This window comes from Podarcis bocagei (genome assembly GCF_964188305.1).
Source record: "Podarcis bocagei genome assembly, chromosome: 2".
Lineage (NCBI taxonomy): Eukaryota > Metazoa > Chordata > Lepidosauria > Squamata > Lacertidae > Podarcis > Podarcis bocagei.
Window position 1 is genome coordinate 28,929,398 of NC_138126.1, and position 18,300 is coordinate 28,947,697.

The 18,300-nt window shown below is 42.7% G+C and overlaps 1 protein-coding gene across 7 annotated transcripts in view; it reads left to right on the top strand.

Annotated features, from left to right (window-relative positions):
- Positions 1 to 18,300, top strand: part of PTPRG (protein tyrosine phosphatase receptor type G) — a 558,127-nt gene that overhangs the window by 401,163 nt on the left and 138,664 nt on the right. For all 7 annotated transcript variants that reach the window (XM_081183960.1, XM_081183964.1, XM_081183962.1 and 4 more), the window contains exon 6: positions 11,284 to 11,350. In XM_081183960.1, coding sequence (XP_081040086.1) covers positions 11,284 to 11,350 — 67 coding nt within the window. The remainder of the gene's footprint in view (positions 1 to 11,283; positions 11,351 to 18,300) is intronic.

Sequence of the window (18,300 nt, forward strand, 5' to 3'; positions counted from 1 at the left end):
CATGTGGCAGGCACTATGGCTGGGGAACTTTGCAACAGCAGAAGCTCTTAAATTGTAGTTCACGAGTTCTGTTCAGGTGACTCATGAGAAGGTTGCAGAACAATCAAGAATATGTGTACGTGGACCTGCCCTTGAGACCATTTTGATCAGGGCTGGGTTATCAGGCTAACAATTTTCATAATTTTGTGCTGGCTTCGGTGATTATGTCATTGTGGAAGGGCAGTGGTGGGAGTTGTTTTTTTATTTTAAAAATATTCTTATTTAATCCCAAAGCACATCCGTTGCATTGGTAAGGCAAAAAGGTTATTAAAATATGAGTCATGTATGTGCTTTGAATTGTAGAGCAACAATAAAAAAGTTTATTAAGTGGTCTGCCAAGACCTCCAGTAATTTTCAAGTGTTCCATGGGAAAAATAGTTTGAGAACTGCTGCTGTGTAATGGTACTGGAGAAAAAGTCCTGCTTTGCCATTACCTACCCCCCGGTAATATACAGCTCCTATTTAGTGCTGTTTTTCCTTAAAGCAGAAGTGTTTCCATATTTTTTTTCATTTACAAAAAGATAGCTTAATCAAAGAAATACATTATCAAATATTTATAATACTGATAAAATCAAGAGTTTAAGAACAAGGATACAAGGATACGTATTAAATGACGTAATCTGGGTAGGCTTACTGAAACAAAACACTTTTTTAACAGGCATCAAAAACAGTACAATGAAGGTTCCTCCTGATACTAATCATTATGAGTGTGAGTTGCCATTCTGCAAACCTCACTTTTTTGCAGGGTTAACATCGTACCAACGCAAAATGGCGATAATTAAAAGCCAAAGGCCTGATTTTAAAGGAATGATTCTTCCCCCCCCCCCAACCTTTGATCACCTTTTTTTTTTCTTACTCCCATTCAAATACTGACAGTGCCAGGGCTTAGAAGGAAAGAGGTTACATAGGATTTGGAATTTGTAAACCTTTGACAGCACAAGAGGTTGGTATCCAAGACTCTTCCACACTTCTGCTTGTCCTGAGCTTAGAAAGCACGAGTCTGTGGTTTTCTGTTCGTCCCATGCTTTCTAAGCACGAGTCTCAGCAGTTTTGCCCTTGTCCTGTTGCTTTCCCCTGGAAAACTCGCTCTTTAGTGCTAAATTGGAGCAAATTGCAATGTGCAGATGGGTGTATTATCGACAAGTGGTATAATAGGGTGTGGTGCTGGCTTTGACTGGTGAACTTGCGCATTGCTGTGGAGTGATGCGTGGAGAAACAAACAAAAAAAGATATTTTCAAAGCAGATTGGTTTCTTTTCTTTTATTTTCTTATGTCGTCTGGACGAATCTAGACTCATGTATCTTTTTGGCTTGGTTATTTAACTTAACATGCTGCTATTACTTTCCACCTCTTGCACATCATGACTATATATATATATATATATATATATATATATATATATATATGAGAGAGACTGTTTTCGCCTGGTTCCTAAAGATAATGTAATGATGGTACCAGGCAAGCCTCCCTGGGGAGAGCATTCCATAAGCAGGGAGCCACCACATTCTCATGTTGCAGGTATAGTGCACATGTATAGTGTAAAATGCACACGAACTCTCAGGCTGCAGTCCTAACCTCCCTTTACCTGGGAGTGAGCCCCATTGAATTCAGTAGAACTAACTTCTGAGTGGCTAGGATTGCAATGTGGCACATATCCTGCCATTTCTGTGAAACCTCCAATGAGGTTAATTCTGATCTGCTGATAACATGTTTAGACAGGGCAGCTAGTTTTCTAGGATATCTATATCCCCAAACAACAAACTTTGCTTTTTAAATGGATGCAGGCTTGTCTGTTCGAGAATGAATGAATACAGCAAGGGGAGAAGGACCTTCAGTACAATGTGGTTGGGGAAGAGGTCCTTAGGCAGCGATAAGAGTCTTTATGCAAGAAGGGTATTGAAAGTATATATGTACCTTGTTTTCACTGGGGAAACACTGAAGCGTATGGAATACCAGTGGTTTTGACCTGAATTAGCAGTGTGAAAAGCACTTGTAAAGTACTTTAATACTGAAGTTAATGTTGGAGTAAATTACTTCTGTTAGACTGTGTGTGTAAATGTGCTCCCTTTTACAACCATCCTGTTTGCTGTAGATAAGTTGACCTTTATTAAGCCCTAACCACTCTTATTCATATAAACTGTAGAGAGGTAATTCAATTATGTGTTGGTAGATATGGAAGGAGAACTGACAAGTTATATTTTGAGCTGTTAATATATTACAAGTGGAGTTTGATATGGCAGTCCTCTGGATGGGGTCGATAATGTTTAAGAAGGAGGGCCACACAGTCTTACAGAACTTCTCCCCAAAGAGATTCATCTGACACCTGCCCTTACGACCTTTTTGGGGGCACAGAGCATAGTCCTCTTCTTTCCCCTCTCAAGCTTTTTAGGTACAACTTTCTTTTTTCTCTGCTTCTTTTTTGATAGTGCATTGGTTTATTTTGCTTGTATTTGCATTTTATTTTTTGTATTCATATAAACAGTCTTGGGAATATGATTGAAGGTAAAAAAATACTTATAAATCAGAGGTAGGGGACTTTCCTTTCAGCCCAAGGGCTGTGTTCCCTCATGGGCAACATTCCAGGACACACATGAGAGTGGCTTTTGCCAGGTCAGAGGAAGAAAGATGGTGGGAAAATGGACATCAGTTTCTTTTACATTTGTACAGTAAGCGACCTTCCAGCAGAGAATTCACACATACACGGGTCTCTCCATCCACACAAGCAAAAGGCAATTCAAGGATGCATTCTAGTCTGGGAAAAGCTTTTGAGAAGGGCACAGAGCAGGGTTGGTGGGGGTGTGGCCTAAGGTGGATTGTGGCCTTAGGGAGAGTCCTGATCACTGGAGAAAGAGAAAGGCCTGGAAGGTCCGCCAAGCACACTGCGAATCAATCAATCAATACCTATAAATCAATTGTAGTTCAGCTCCTGCCGTGCTGGATAATATAAGAGTCTAGTACAGGTATTGCTGTACTACAAGTACCACAATCCCTGGCCATGGGTCATGTTGCTGGGACTGATGGGAGATGTAGTTCAGCAACATCTGGAGGCCCCAATGTTCCTCACATCTGGTCTTCTATATGAGGAGCGTATCCTGTGGGTTACTGAAAAATTGAGGCTAGCATCAAAGGAGTGACTATTTTGGCTCCAAGACTTTGCATCCAATTTGTTCATGCATTAATTGAATCTCCATTTTCCATAGCTCACTGTTTCATGTCGCAATCCTTGCTGTGAATCTGGAACAGAAACCTTATGTGGCCAAAGGTCTAGAGTCTTCATTGTGAATGTAGCTCTTAAGATGTGGCTTCACATCCCTGTTGTGCTATAATATTCCTAGATGGCCAGCTGGGCAAGTTGTGACTTCTTCTCAGTCCCATCTATTGTGACTCTAAATCACAGAGCTGAACTCCTTGGAGGAAAGGTGAAGTGCAGGCTTAAATGAACAAGCAAATAAATATATTGGGTATGTTTTAAATTGCTTCCACAGGAAAATATCAAGTAAGCCCAGGGTTCTCAAAGGATAGTCACTGAGTATTAGTGCTATGATACTGCAGAAGCAGCTGGCTTCATCCAATTCCTGGCATGCCAGTTGTCTTGGCTGTTATACTTAGCAGATGGGTAAGACTTGAAAGATTGAAGATTATTGGTTTCCACGTCAAGGGCCAAATGTTGCATAGGGAGTAAATTATAATTCACTTCTGAGAAGAAAGGCTTAAGTAAAAGCATTACAGAATTGTAGCCATTCATTTTCTGGTGCAGAATGCACGCCATTTCAGATTTCGATAGACTAGGTGACAGCGAATTACTTGCCTCTTTTGAAATGCTTTGTAATGCAGTACCGGAGCCCATTTAATGAGATTGAAAGCAATTGCTTCAGATTAATGGCTCTGAAAGCAGCCAGAATCTTTTGGGTGGGAATGGGAGAGAAGTATGTATCTCATGTCCAACCAGCGAAGAACCTAGTTTGTCATAGGCTCTCGCCATCCTTTTTTTCAGCTGGAATTCAGTTCCGGCACCTCACCTCGGAGAGCCAGTATGGTGTAGTGGTTAAGAGCGGTGTACTCGTGATCTGGGTAACCGGGTTAGCGTCTCCGCTCCTCCACATGCAGCTGCTGGCTGACCTTGGGCTAGTCACACTTCTCTGAAGTCTCTCAGCCCCACTCACCTCACAGAGTGTTTGTTGTGGGGGAGGAAGGGAAAGGAGAATGTGAGCCGTTTTGAGACTCCTTCGGGTAGTGATAAAGCGGGATATCAAATCCAAACTCTTCTTCTTCTTCTCAAGTAGGCGCCATTGCCATTATAAGAGAACATTATAAGAGAACGCTGGGAGGCGTTTGTGGTGAATTCCAGCACCTCTTTTTCTAGAAAAATAGCACTGCTGTGAACCAAGCAGTTCCCACAACTATGGGGAACTGGGAGGAGGAGATTGGATGTAGTTCCTAAAGCCTGTTGTTGTTGTTGTTGTTCAGTCGTTTAGTCGTGTCCGACTCTTCGTGACCCCATGGACCAGAGCACGCCAGGCACTCCTGTCTTCCACTGCCTCCCGCAGCTTGGTCAAACTCAACTAAAGCCTACACTCAACTAGTTCCCAGTGTAATTAGAATGCAGGTGCAGCTCCAAAAATGGCAGTCTCTTTCAGCCTTAGAGTCAAGGGACCACAGTAGCCCCTGCCCTGTGTTCAGCTCCTTATGATTCCAGTGGAATTAGGGGAAGGGCTACAGCTGAAGGGCACAGCATCTGCTTTGCATGCAGAAGGTCCCAGGTTCAATCCTCAACATTTTCAGGTAGGTATGATAGAGACTTCCTCTGTGAACTCCTGGAGAGTCAATGCCAGTCGGTGTAGATAGTACTGAACTAGATGGAACAATGGTCTGATTCTGTATAAGGCAGCTTCCTATGTTGGTGTGAGGTGGAGAGTGGGACCATGCTCACTGGCTCTGCCCACCTCCGTTGCGTCCCCCTCCATTGTGTCCCTCTTGCCACATTGTAATGTACTGAGTGAATTTCTATTGTTTCCCAATAAACGCAACACAAAACACGAATACAGTGGTACCTCAGGTTAAGTACTTAATTCGTTCCAGAGGTCCGTACTTAACCTGAAACTGTTCTTAACCTGAAGCACCACTTTAGCTAATGGGGCCTCCCGCTGCTGCTGCCGCACCGCCGGAGCACGATTTCTGTTCTCATCCTGAGGCAAAGTTCTTAACCCGAGGTACTACTTCTGGGTTAGTAGAGTCTGTAACCTGACGCGTATGTAACCTGAGGTACCACTGTAACTTCTGAAGCGGAGAACCTGCTCTATGCCTGGAGGCTCCCTGTGTGACGTGGGACCTTGAGCCCTAATGAGCAATGTGGCAACAGGGCCCCTCACTCTTGAGAACTTCAATGGGCCTTTTGCCATTAATGGCATCCAGAAGAAGAAGAAGAAGAAGAAGAAGAAGAAGAAGAAGAAGAAGAAGAAGAAGAGTAGTTTGGATTTGATATCCCACCTTTCACTCCTCTTCAGGAGTCTCAAAGCGGCTAACATTCTCCTTTCCCTTCCTCCCCCACAACAAACACTCTGTGAGGTGAGTGGGGCTGAGAGACTTCAAAGAAGTGTGACTGGCCCAAGGTCACCCAGCAGCTGCATGTGGAGGAGCAGAGACGCGAACCTGGTTCCCCAGATTACAAGACTACCGCTCTTAACCACTACACCACACTGGCTCCCAGAATGCCACTGTGCTAGCACTACCTTTGAAGGCTCTTGTTGCAGTTTTGGAGTTCCTTTTCCTACATCATCTGGAAGGCTGTAACATTTCTCCCATTCCTTGCAGAGCATTTCACCAAGAGAAAGGCTGGGTGAGGAGTCATCTCTTACTTCCTGAGTCCTTCTCCTTGCCTCTCTTAAATCGCCCAGTTTCCAAGACTGCTACTGGCTTTACTCCAAAGCAAGAGATCTGGGTGTGTTTTTTTAGGCCCATGCATCCTCAGTCACTCGCAGCTGACTCCTTCTCTTCCAGCTGGCATGGGAAAAAACTCAAGATCTGTTTTGCAGCTCTTAAGATTGCTTCCCTTTCCAAAACCGAGTTATTGAAAGAAGCAGCTCACATGTAACTCTTCTTTCTCCCCCTCCGTTTTCAAAAAGACAGAACATGCTCTTTTGAATGTTATGTTACTTGGTAGAACACCGCGTTTTGGTAGACCAGAGTCACTGGTGCTTCCTGCCAGAACCAGGACATTCATTTGTACCTCCTTTACAGTGGTAAGGAGCATACAGGGACAGGCGTTCTCCATTCTGGCACTCAGTGTTGGCATATGAGCACCAGGCCCACTAACTAATGGCTTTTCATCATCAGGAAAAACCCTGACCTTTCCATGAAGCTTTCCTGCGCTTGCTTTGAATGGCTGTGTTGTTTTTAAACTATGGCATGTTTAGCACTCGAGCGAAAAAGGCCTGTGATTCTAATCCCAGTGGGGCAGCCATTGAATTGGAGCTATCCTTCCTGCCCCGTGATTGCGGCGCCTCAAATGAAACCCAAGTGTGCTGTGTCCTGCGATCCATGTCAAATGTACGTTGCGATAATCTTACCCTACCTTTTGAGTTCCCCAAAGCATCTCTCCCAAATTATGCGTCGTGACCTCCGTTGCAATGTATTATAATGTGGCCAGTTAAGCTCATAATAAGGTACGGCAGTTGTGAGTTGTAAATTGTGTGCTGTTTGTAGTCAGCACATTAAACGCTAACCGCTCACTCTGCCTACGACAGTGTGTTCATTGGGGAACAGAAATAGCACAGGGGAAGTGATAAACAAAGAGATTTTACTGGTTTGATTTAGCTTTGTACCATTTACCCTAAGGTGAGAAAGTCCTATTAGCATTGGAAATAGCACAATAGTACACTGAAACTGCAGGGCTGTGTTTATTTTTTCCCACTGTACTGAGCGTGGTAGTTCCTTACTTGTCTCCATCAAGGAGGATTACAGGCACTGTTCAATTATAAATGATACATGCAATGTTCTGCCCAGTCTTTCCTGAGAATCTTTTCCTTTTCTTTTCGAATGCTAGAAGCTGTGCTCTTGTGGATAGCTGGATGGTTGCAGTTCCACCTTTGAGCAGATTTGCTGAGCAAGGAGTAACGCTCAGAGTATGAATGATCTTTTTATGTACGATGGCTACTGCATATGTCAAATGTGCAGTTGGCTCCTTGTAGTGATGAGTGAATATGAAACAAGTAATGGATCAAGAAGAAGAAAAGCTTTGTGTTATAATAGTTTTTTAATGTATTCTTTATTGAACCGGGGGGGGGGGGAATCCCAGCTGCCTTCTCCACACAAGCTCTCTCAGAACTGGAGATGGATGGATCAGTCTGTTTCCAGTCTGTGTCAGTTCTCCACATGTGTTTATTCATAAGTCTGTTCTGCATTAATTTTCAAAACTTTTCAAAAAGTGAGTACAGTACAAAAATTAGTATTTAAAGATGCATTCTTAAATGTGTATTTTATCACGAAATGCATAATTAAATTCCTATCGTATCGTTATTATATTTATTTATAGCCCACCTTTTCTTCAAACTGGGACTCAAGGCGGCTAACAGATAAAAATACAAACCACAGATAAAATACAGAAAAACTAAAAACTTATAGCAGATCATCATTAAAAAGTAATTAAACCGGATAGAATTAAAACAATATAAAAGTAAATTGAAAACGAAAGCAACAAATTCATCACAGCACCATATAAAGCCCTTTCCAGTCAGTTCCCAAAGGCCTGTTGAAAATAAAACGGTCTTCTGTCTGCAGAAGAACAACAAGGAGGACAACTTAAAAATGTGGACCAAACAAAATTATTTTCTACCCATACCTAGAGCTATGATGGTTTACTGGCTGTTATGGCATTGCAGTTAAAAGCAAAAGCACTAAATGTGACAACTGATGCAGGCAAAACTGGCTTCTGCAGTATTTCCTGGGTACGAGGAATCATAATGTGTGTGCACCAGCATTCTGCAAAAAGCCTCCTGCTATCTAGTGCAGCTGTAATCATGGAACTCACTCACAGTGTGATTCTATATCAACTGTTAAGATGTTGGTCCTGCACCCAAAAGGCAAGCCTACCTCTTACTTTCAGTAGATTTATTTGCAACTCACCCAGCTGTGGTTTTTCATTTTTCTCTGACTTCATTCCCATGCCTTTTCTTTTGTATAGGTCTGGCACACATCAGAAGTGTGAAAAACACTTTTTGGAGGCAGGAAAGTGAGTGTGAGAGCCACAAAAAGTCACTAGGCTAGTTGCGAGCTGTGCCCGAGACTAGCTCTAATTCCCTTTTCTGCCATCTGCCATGGACATAATGAGGAAGAATCAGTAAAATCAGTGGCATCCTTGAACATCCAGTATGTTACAGGCCACCCGCAATCTCTACTGAGCAATGTCAAGATTCCAGGGTGTTCCAGGCATTCACCCAGGGCTTGTGTTTCCTTTGGAATGAAGCACAACAGAGACTATGGTGTCTTTATTATAAATGGTTTTATTTACACATTTATACAGCCTGAGTCTACATGGAGGGATTTCCAGCATGCACATCTCAATGAGATTCTTTGCTTCTCTCTTAGGAACAGTAGGCTTAGGTCTGCAAACAGAGAAACCAGCCATGCTCCTGTCCCTTTGTTGCAGCCTGCTGCAGCCAGCCTACATGACTTCTGCCCGCCTCCTCCTCCTTCCCAGAAACCTTTGCCAAATGCAACTTCCCCTTCCGCTTACATCATCGTCCACTGTAATGCTGGCAACCTCCTGCTCTGTGCCCAGCAGGGACTTCTGCCTTATGGGTGGCCTCTATTGATGGGTTACCGACTGGCCATTTCAGCTTTGTTTCTTAATAGCTTAGTCCCAGCCAGATACATCAAGCTGGGCTGGTATGTTACTCTAAACTGAATCAAACCTTGATTAATCCGAACTTTTACTAATTCCATGAATTATGGGTGCCCCACAAACTCTGGCGCCTGGAAACATAACAAGTAGTTAGAGTACAAGTCCTTGTGGCTGAGCTACATATTACACATACAGTGGTACCTCGGGTTAAGTACTTAATTCGTTCCGGAGGTCTGTTCTTAACCTAAAACTGTTCTTAACCTGAAGCACCACTTTAGCTAATGGGGCCTCCTGCTGCCGCCACACTGCCAGAGCACGATTTCTGTTCTCATCTGAAGCAAAGTTCTTAACCCGAGGTACTATTTCTGGGTTAGCGGAGTCTGTAACCTGAAGCGTATGTAACCTGAAGCGTATGTAACCTGAGGTACCACTGTATTATGCACATCAAAATTTCTGGAACCAGGGTATAACCATTGCCTCACCCACAATTGTCCATTATTTGGCTCTCCTTCAAGGCACATAACTTTTGTATGTTTCCAGGACCACTGAGTCAGACCTTTGGCTCACCTAGCTCATTGTTGAGCATACCAATTGGCAGCAGCTCTCCATGGTTTCAGGCAGGGAGTCTCTCCCGGAGATGCCAGGGATTGAACCAGGGACCTTCTGCATGTATGCAAAGCAGATGTTCTACAGCTGATCTGCAGCCCCCCTCTTAACCTAGGTCTGGATTCCCTTCGGGAGAGAAACAACTTCAAGAGGGTACAAGTTATTGTGAGAAAGCAAAAGGGTGGATCATGGGTTCAAAACTCCAGCTCCTGAAGGCGCTTAGTTACAGACACGTTTTTGCACTATTTATTTGACCCACTGTGGCTAATACATTCTGTGGAAGGTCAGCTCAGGCTCCTCTGAACCCTTTCTGAAAGTAAAGCGAGTACAATTATTTCAATTTATCCAGTTTGCATTCTCATAATTGTGTTAATTTTTATCTGGCTTGCATCAGTTTGTCATAATTGTGTTAATTTTTAATTAACCCACCAGCAGCCCTGAGTGCCTTCCCATAGTGTGTACATACAAGAAGCATCCCCCCCCCCCAAGGAATCTCCTGTAGAATGCTAATGAGTCCGCGGAAGGAGGAGAGGAAAACAGGGTTTCTAAGTAAAAACCAGCTTTTCCCCATTGTGAGCACAATGTATCCACAAATCCCTTTGTGTACACGAGCAATCCCCTCAACTGAAATGAATGAGAATTCCTGTTTGTATGGGAACTTGCTTGGGGGTCATCCTATAGATTGGAGTTTGGCCTAGGGCACCTTTTCAATTTTGACCATTAACTCAGATACCCAAATCATTGGATTTCTTGACAGATGTACGTGCTAACGGTCATTTTTCACATGTACCTTCTGGGGGCATTTGGTAAACGTTGTAGTTGAAATGTGAAATAAGATGGTCTTATAGTTTGGATGCAAAGGTGTAGGAACCTTTTCTGTGAGGTTTACAGCACCATCGGCACAGGCCACAGACTGGTCGTTTGCATTTGCAAGTGCAGAGCGATATATGTAAACCCTCTGCTACAAAAAACATAAGTAGAAATTAATTGTCTCTGAAATTGCCATGTTGCAGATGATTCTTAGACCTTTTTCTAGGCATTCATCTGCCCCAGTCAGATTATCCCCTCCACCCCACAGGGCCAGCAGACACCACCTGCCCTCTGGGAAGGAAGATGAGAATGAGGGAGGGAGACAGAGACAACATCAGGGCCTGCCCCAGTTGAGCTGTCCCTTCTCTAACTCTACAAGGCTAGCTTGACGCTTTATTTATTTATTTGTTTTAGTAATTTAACCGTGTAAACGGCCTTGGGCACCTGGGCACAAAGGTGGCATATAAATGACATAATAAATGCCTTTTTAAAATCTGCAGAAGATGAAGTAAATAAAAGCTTTCCGTTCTATCAAGGACTAGTCCACCTCACTTGCAATTCAGAAGAACTTCGTCGTCTTCAGTTGACCTCCATGTTTTATGCCTTTAAGTCTCTTGCCTGGAAAAAAGTGGCTGCTCTTTGATCACTTGATATTTCGATATTTATCTAAGACATTTTTATATGTGGCAGTGAAAGAAGCAAGTGTAGAGCTATCAACTATCCATTCCTCCCACCCCCTTCCCAGGTTATGATGATATTTCTAATGTGTTAATGCCTTCTGAAGACTTTCTTGTGATTTAGTCTCTGTCACCTATTTTATTATATTATAAATCTTAAGTGCTCATTGTTTGGTGAAGACCTGTTTTAAATATAAAGACTAAGCAGCTTCCTAGATAGCATCTTTCCTCTCCTTTAGAAGATTAAATTGAGACTCTTCTTCTGCCTGATGCCAGAATAGATTTAACCAATCATGTATTATTTACATGTAGGTCAATCAGAGGGACAATCCCGCACTGGAGCCTATTATCCACGGGTTGAAGGGTGTCGTACATCATGGTAAGTAGCTGCTTAAATTTACCTTTTGCTGGGAAGAGTAGAAGGCCTGGAATATTGCCCTTAATGGAATGGGTCACCCTTTCAAAGGACATGTTGAGGTGTATATTTTTCATCCCCTGATGTTTAAGGGCACTGAAGCTATTATTTGGTTTGTATGAAGCCCAAAGTCATTTGTTACCTGGAAATAGGTTTGGACTGACATCCTTTTCTAAAAAAGTGTCTTTTTTTAGTTGGAACTTTGGAATATGTTTATCATAAAGTGTTCTTTAAAACCAAGCCAATTAATAGATAGGTGTATTACTACTTTGGTTGTCGTTTTATTCTTGCAGCTAATTTTCTGTTTGCTTGGAAATTCATTCCCCCTCTAAAAGTTTTCTGTTTGTTTATAAATTGTTTGTCTTTCAAATTTAGGGAGATGATAATGAAACAGAAAATTAACTATCTGTGAAAATTAATTAAAGTTTGCAGCAAGAGAACGTCTTCTATCACTGACATAAATGTGATCGTTCAGCTATTCTGATGCACATAAACCTATTATCCTTGAATTTATAACGGGGTAGTGAAATAAATAAATCTTAAATTTTTGAAGAAGTTTTTATTGAGAAATTTTTCCGAAGCCTTATCACCAGTAATGCACCATTAGCAATTACAGAGAAGCGGTCTAATTTCAAAAGCAGCCATGTCAGATTTTTAATGTAATGATTTGTAAAAGTTTTAATAATCTCATTATAATTCACAAGGCATCTGCAGAAACAGAGTTAGGTACCCTAATAAATCTCTGTTCAGTCTATAAAACATCTTCACACCTTTTTCTAGGGGATTGTCTTTAGACATTAGCTAGAGCTGTGGAGCTTAACAAACATTTTTTTTCTCTTGACTGGAAACCTAAAACCAGTTGACAGTGTTAGATTAAAACAAATAGGATTCTGGATTAATTGCTCTGCTTTCAGAGTCATTTAATGTTGCAGCTGTGAATGCCAATAAATCTAGAGAAAGTGAAAAATAGGGGTTAAACAATAACACACCACGAAGTCCTTCATTTAAGGAATTTTCCATACGCTTGTTGCCATTTATAAATTGTAGTCTTCAGCTGTGAAGTAAAAACTACACACTGAGATGAAAACCATGTTGTTTTCTGCAGAAATAGATGTTATTATCTAGTTCCCACTGGGCAACAGAAGACTCTGGCGCACCAAAAAAAAGAAAGAACGAAAGAGTGAATTGGGCTATTGTGGTGATTACGTAATTTGACACTGCAGTCAAACCTTACATTTAAGTGACCCGGAATATTTTGTAGTCTTTCATCCTACCCGCTCTGTATTTCAAGGTCTCAACCCCCTCAAAGATGATTGAAACTATCCCATTCCATTTCCATCTGCTGCTGGAATACCTGCTGGCGCCTAATCATACTTGTATCTTGCAGGTATACTTCATCCCCTCAAAAATAGAATATTGTCTGGTACATAGCGATATCATTCCCTGGCATGCCTTTCCCTCCCCACATAATAATGATTTTTCAGTCCTGCACACTGCACAATCTAGGTGGGCAAGAGATGTATATTTTGCTTCCTTCTCAACAGGGGTTCACATTTCAAGTGGGGGAAATGAGCAGGTGTGTTGGGGGAAACCTGCCTCCTCATAAGAATCTGAAAATGAGAAAGAATTAAATTCTCAATTTTGTCCACCATAACAGGGGTGTTGAAGGCTTTTGGGAGGGTGGAGGTATAAACAGGGCAGGGTGCATCCTTGTTTGCTAACGCAAAAAATCTTTGTTCCTTCACTTGGGTGATGGTGGAGCTCTGTGATACGGTGATCAGCTGTTGCTCAAACAAGTTCTATAATAAATGGATAAGCTTGCAGCTAAGGTGTTGGTTCGTTAGCTCAAAGCAGCATGGAAAATTCAGCTCCCCTTGCTGTGCCAGTCTCTTGCTTCTTGGCCTTACTTCTCACCTTAGTTTGCAGGTTACCATTTTGTGGTGACAGTAGAAACCACAGCTGTCAAAAACTCCCTTCCCCAAACATCTTCAACTTTAAAGAACCTGTGACCCTCCAGTTGCTACATCTACCATCTTCCCTACCATTGAGCATTTTGACTGGTGCTGATGGGAGTTGGACTCTGAACTACATTTGGTGGGCCACAGGTTTCCCAAGTCTGGAATAAACAGCCTCATCCATGTGCTGTTTATATAGCATGCCTTTAATCAGAACATGCATGAAACCCTTGTCGGTACCAGCAGATGGTGAAAATCTTGCAGCCATCTCCTCATGTCAAAGTTTTCTCACTTTCCCATGTCCTTCCAGTGATTAGCAAAGATGTGTAATGTCAGAAACAACATTCTGCAGGAGTATAAACTATCTAAGCTGGAGATATCGTCAGGGATTTGAATTACAGGCTAATTTGATGGAACATAAATAATTGTGCCCTTCACACTGTCACCAGCTTAGTAATGATGATAGAGAAATGTCAACATAAAAAATCAATGCAGAATTTGCTGCTGTTGGTTATTTTCTTTTTTTCTTTTTTCTTCGTCTCCAAGAATTAGTTTCCTAGAATCCTAATGTTGCAGAAAGTTTTCTTTTACCAGAAGTACTATAGAAAATACTATTGAAGAAAAATACACTGTATGCCAAACATCCTAGCAGCGTTGGGATAAAGAGGAACTCTTGCAAGGTTTCTTCCATGTTTTCCTGCCCTCAGGCAGGTACTGCAGCTATTTCCAGTTCTAAGCAATTTATCCCCATAAAACAAAAGGGGTGGAGAGGGGGAGAGAAGCAGCTTCTGATTTCAGACTTCTTTCTTCAACACTGTCTTACCAGCTTCTCTGTGTTTTGCTTCTGCACTGTACACCTACTGTTTGTACACTGATAATCGCTGTGGTGAATGCCATAAAACAAAAGTAATCAGACTCCAGATGTTGTTGGACTACAACTCCTAGCATCCCTGACCATTGGCCATGTTGGCTACAGCTGACGGGAGTTGCAGTTCAACAACATCTGGAAGGCACCACGAAGTATTGAAGTTGCCCGCATGTGGTATATGCATAGCAGTGAGATGTGGTCAATTGCAGATCTCCAGTTATGTGTCATCATCTGTCAATGTCAACACATCTTTATGTCTTCCCAATCACACTTTGCAGTGTTCACCAGGAGGTTCAGTGTGCCAGAATCGGCATGAGCAACTATGATAAAAAGGCAGCAGTATTCATCTGAGTCACTTTTATGCTTTTTACAATATCTGCGTCTGAATAAATCATGCTGCCACTGCTTGATCAGCCCTAGGCAGCTCTTCTAGAAAAGTGTAGAACAGTTAATATATCAAGTTGCTGTTCAGATGCAAAACTCTGACCTAGTTAAGCCCAACATTTATTATGGACAGGGCTGACCAAGGTCAGTATCACATCACTGGAAGGCAACCGGATTTGCATAGCAGAAGGTGTCAACTTTTGCTGCATCTCCTGACCATCTCCTTTGTGTGAATTTTGCCATGCTTCCATGACACTACTGGAAGGGCAGGCCCAGAGGGTGGTAAAATCCCTGGCCATTTTTGTAGCCCATAGTTCAGTGCCACAATAAACCACATTGAGGTTGATATGGTTGACTGCATTGCAGAAGGATCCCATAAGGTGGGCACAAGGAACCATTCTTCTCCCCCACAGGGGTCAGGTTGTCTCAAGAGAGGTGTGGCCCACCACTGTAGCTCCTTTTCTTTGGAAAAGAAAACCTTTGTACAACTCCCAAAGAACTCTCGTGGTAGACAGAGAAACACTTGGCAGAGCAAGCAAGTGTGATCTCTGATCCAAGTAGCAGATGTGAAAGGAGCTTGACCCACCTGAGTCTTTTTAACCTGCATATCTCAGGAGTCCCTTTATTGTTGTTTTTTCCCCCAAACCCCCATGACTGGCTTAAGATTAAATGCTCTCCTTATCGAAGAGTTTCCCCCTTTCCCCCGATATTTATTTCTGCCAACATGCCTTTGAAAAGGTATTTGGATGTAACACATGAGAAATAAGCTTTGAAATATAATCAAGCTCTTGTGGTTCGTGCCAAAGCTGATGTTTAGGACTGCCTTGAAGGCCTCATTTGGAACAGAAAGATGGGGTACAAATATTAAAGTAAAGAAATAGCTTGTTGGTAGGGCTGACTGGCTAATATGCTGTTCTCCCACCCAGCCCCAAGTTAGAAACCATGTAGTTTCACAAGTGCATAGAGTTCATGCTATTAGTATAATGCTGAGAGACAAATATGTATGGTGAAATGGGCCTGCTTCCTGTAACATTCCAGCTGATTATTGTGTAGGCTAGAATCATAGAATCGTGTAGGTGGAAGCGTCATCTAGTCCAACCCCTGCAATGACAAATGGCCATCCAACCTCTGCTTAAAAACCTGTGCACCACCAGTTAGAATCATAGAATCATAGAGTTGGAAGAGACCACAAGGGCCATCGAGTCCAACCCCCTGCCAAGCAGGAAACACCATCAGAGCACTCCTGACATATGGTTGTCAAGCCTCTGCTTAAAGACCTCCAAAGTAGGAGACTCCACCACACTCCTTGGCAGCAAATTCCACTGTCGAACAGCTCTTACTGTCAGGAAGTTCTTCCTAATGTTTAGGTGGAATCTTCTTTCTTGTAGTTTGGATCTATTGCTCCGTGTCCGCTTCTCTGGAGCAGCAGAAAACAACCTTTCTCCCTCCTCTATGTGACATCCTTTTATATATTTGAACATGGTTATCATATCACCCCTTAACCTCCTTTTCTCCAGGCTAAACATGCCCAGCTCCATTAGCCGTTCCTCATAAGGCATCGTTTCCAGGCCTTTGACCATTTTGGTTGCCCTCCTCTGGACACGTTCCAGTTTGTCAGTGTCTTTCTTGAATTGTGGTGCCCAGAACTGGACACAGTACTCCAGGTGAGGTCTGACCAGAGCAGAATACAGTGGCACTATTACTTCCCTTGATCTAGATGCTATACTCCTATTGATGCAGCCCAGAATTGCATTGGCTTTTTTAGCTGCCGCGTCACACTGTTGGCTCATGTCAAGTTTGTGGTCAACCAAGACTCCTAGATCCTTTTCACATGTACTGCTCTCAAGCCAGGTGTCACCCATCTTGTATTTGTGCCTCTCATTTTTTTTGCCCAAGTGCAATACTTTACATTTCTCCCTGTTAAAATTCATCTTGTTTGTTTTGGCCCAGTTCTCTAATCTGTCAAGGTCGTTTTGAAGTGTGATCCTGTCCTCTGGGGTGTTAGCCACCCCTCCCAGTTTGGTGTCATCTGCAAATTTGATCAGGATGCCCTTGAGTCCATCATCCAAGTCATTGATAAAGATGTTGAATAAGACCGGGCCCAAGACAGAACCCTGTGGCACCCCACTAGTCACTCTTCTCCAGGATGAAGAGGAACCATTGATGAGCACCCTTTGGGTTCGGTCAGTCAGCCAGTTACAAATCCACTGAGTGGTAGCATAGTCAAGACCGCATTTTACCAGCTTCTTTACAAGAATATCATGGGGCACCTTGTCAAATGCCTTGCTGAAATCAAGGTAGGCTACATCCACTGCGTTCCCTTCATCTACCAGGCTTGTAATTCTGTCAAAAAACGAGATCAGGTTAGTCTGACATGACTTATTTTTCAGAAATCCATGCTGACTATTGGTGATCACAGCATTCCTTTCTAGGTGCTCACAGACTGTTTGCTTAATGATCTGCTCCAGAATCTTCCCTGGTATTGATGTCAGACTGACTGGGCGGTAATTATTTGGGTCCTCTCTTTCCCCCTTTTTGAAAATAGGGACAACATTTGCCCTCCTCCAGTCTGCCGGGACTTCACCTGTTCTCCAGGAATTCTCAAAGATGACTGCCAGTGGTTCTGAGATCACATCTGCCAGTTCTTTTAATACTCTTGGATGCAGTTCATCTGGCCCTGGAGACTTGAATACATCTAAACTAGCCAAGTATTCTTGTACTATCTCCTTAGTTATTCTGGGCTGTGTTTCCTTTGCTGAATCATTTGCTCCAAATTCTTCAGGTCGGGCATTGTTTTCTTTATCGGAGAAGACTGAGGCAAAGAAGGCATTGAGGAGTTCAGCCCTTTCTGTGTCCCCTGTTTGCATTTCACCATCTTCTCCTCTGAGTGACCCCACTGTTTCTTTGTTCTTCCTTTTGCTACGAACATACCCATAAAAGCCTTTTTTGTTGCTTTTAACCTCTCTAGCAAGCCTGAGTTCATTCTGTGCTTTAGCTTTTCTGACTTTGTGTCTACACGTGCTGGCTATTTGTTTTAATTCCTCTTTGGTGGTTTCCCCCCTTTTCCATTTTTTGTACACATCCTTTTTTAATCTTAACTCAGTTAAAAGTTCTTTAGATAGCCACCCTGGCTTCTTTAAGCACCTTCCATGTTTCCGTCTCATTGGTATTGCCTGACGTTGTGCTTTTACTATCTCCCTCTTAACAAACTCCCAGCCATCATGAACTCCCTTTCCTTTTAGTATTACTGCCCATGGGATCTCACCCAGCACTTCCCTAAGTTTTATGAAGTCGGCTTTCTTAAAGTCAAGAAATTGAGTCCTAGTATGCTTGGCTCCTCCTTTCCGCTGTATAGTAAACTTCAGAAGAGCATGATCACTCGCGCCTAATGATCCTTCCACTTCTAACCCACTAACCAGGTCATCAACATTGGTTAGGACCAGATCTAAAATGGCTGTTCCTCTTGTTGCTTCTCCCACTTTCTGGACAATGAAGTTGTCTGCAAGGCCAGTGATGGGAGTCTATTCCACTGTTGGAATTCCACAGCTCTTACTGTCAGAAAGGGCTACATGAAGTACTTGGGAGAACATCCTGTAAATGGGGAATGAGATACAACTGAGAAAGCCCACTGTCTTCCTGCCACTCTTCGAACTTCTGTCAGAGTGGGTATCTGGAGGGCCTCAAATGATGACCTCAGGATCTTGGAA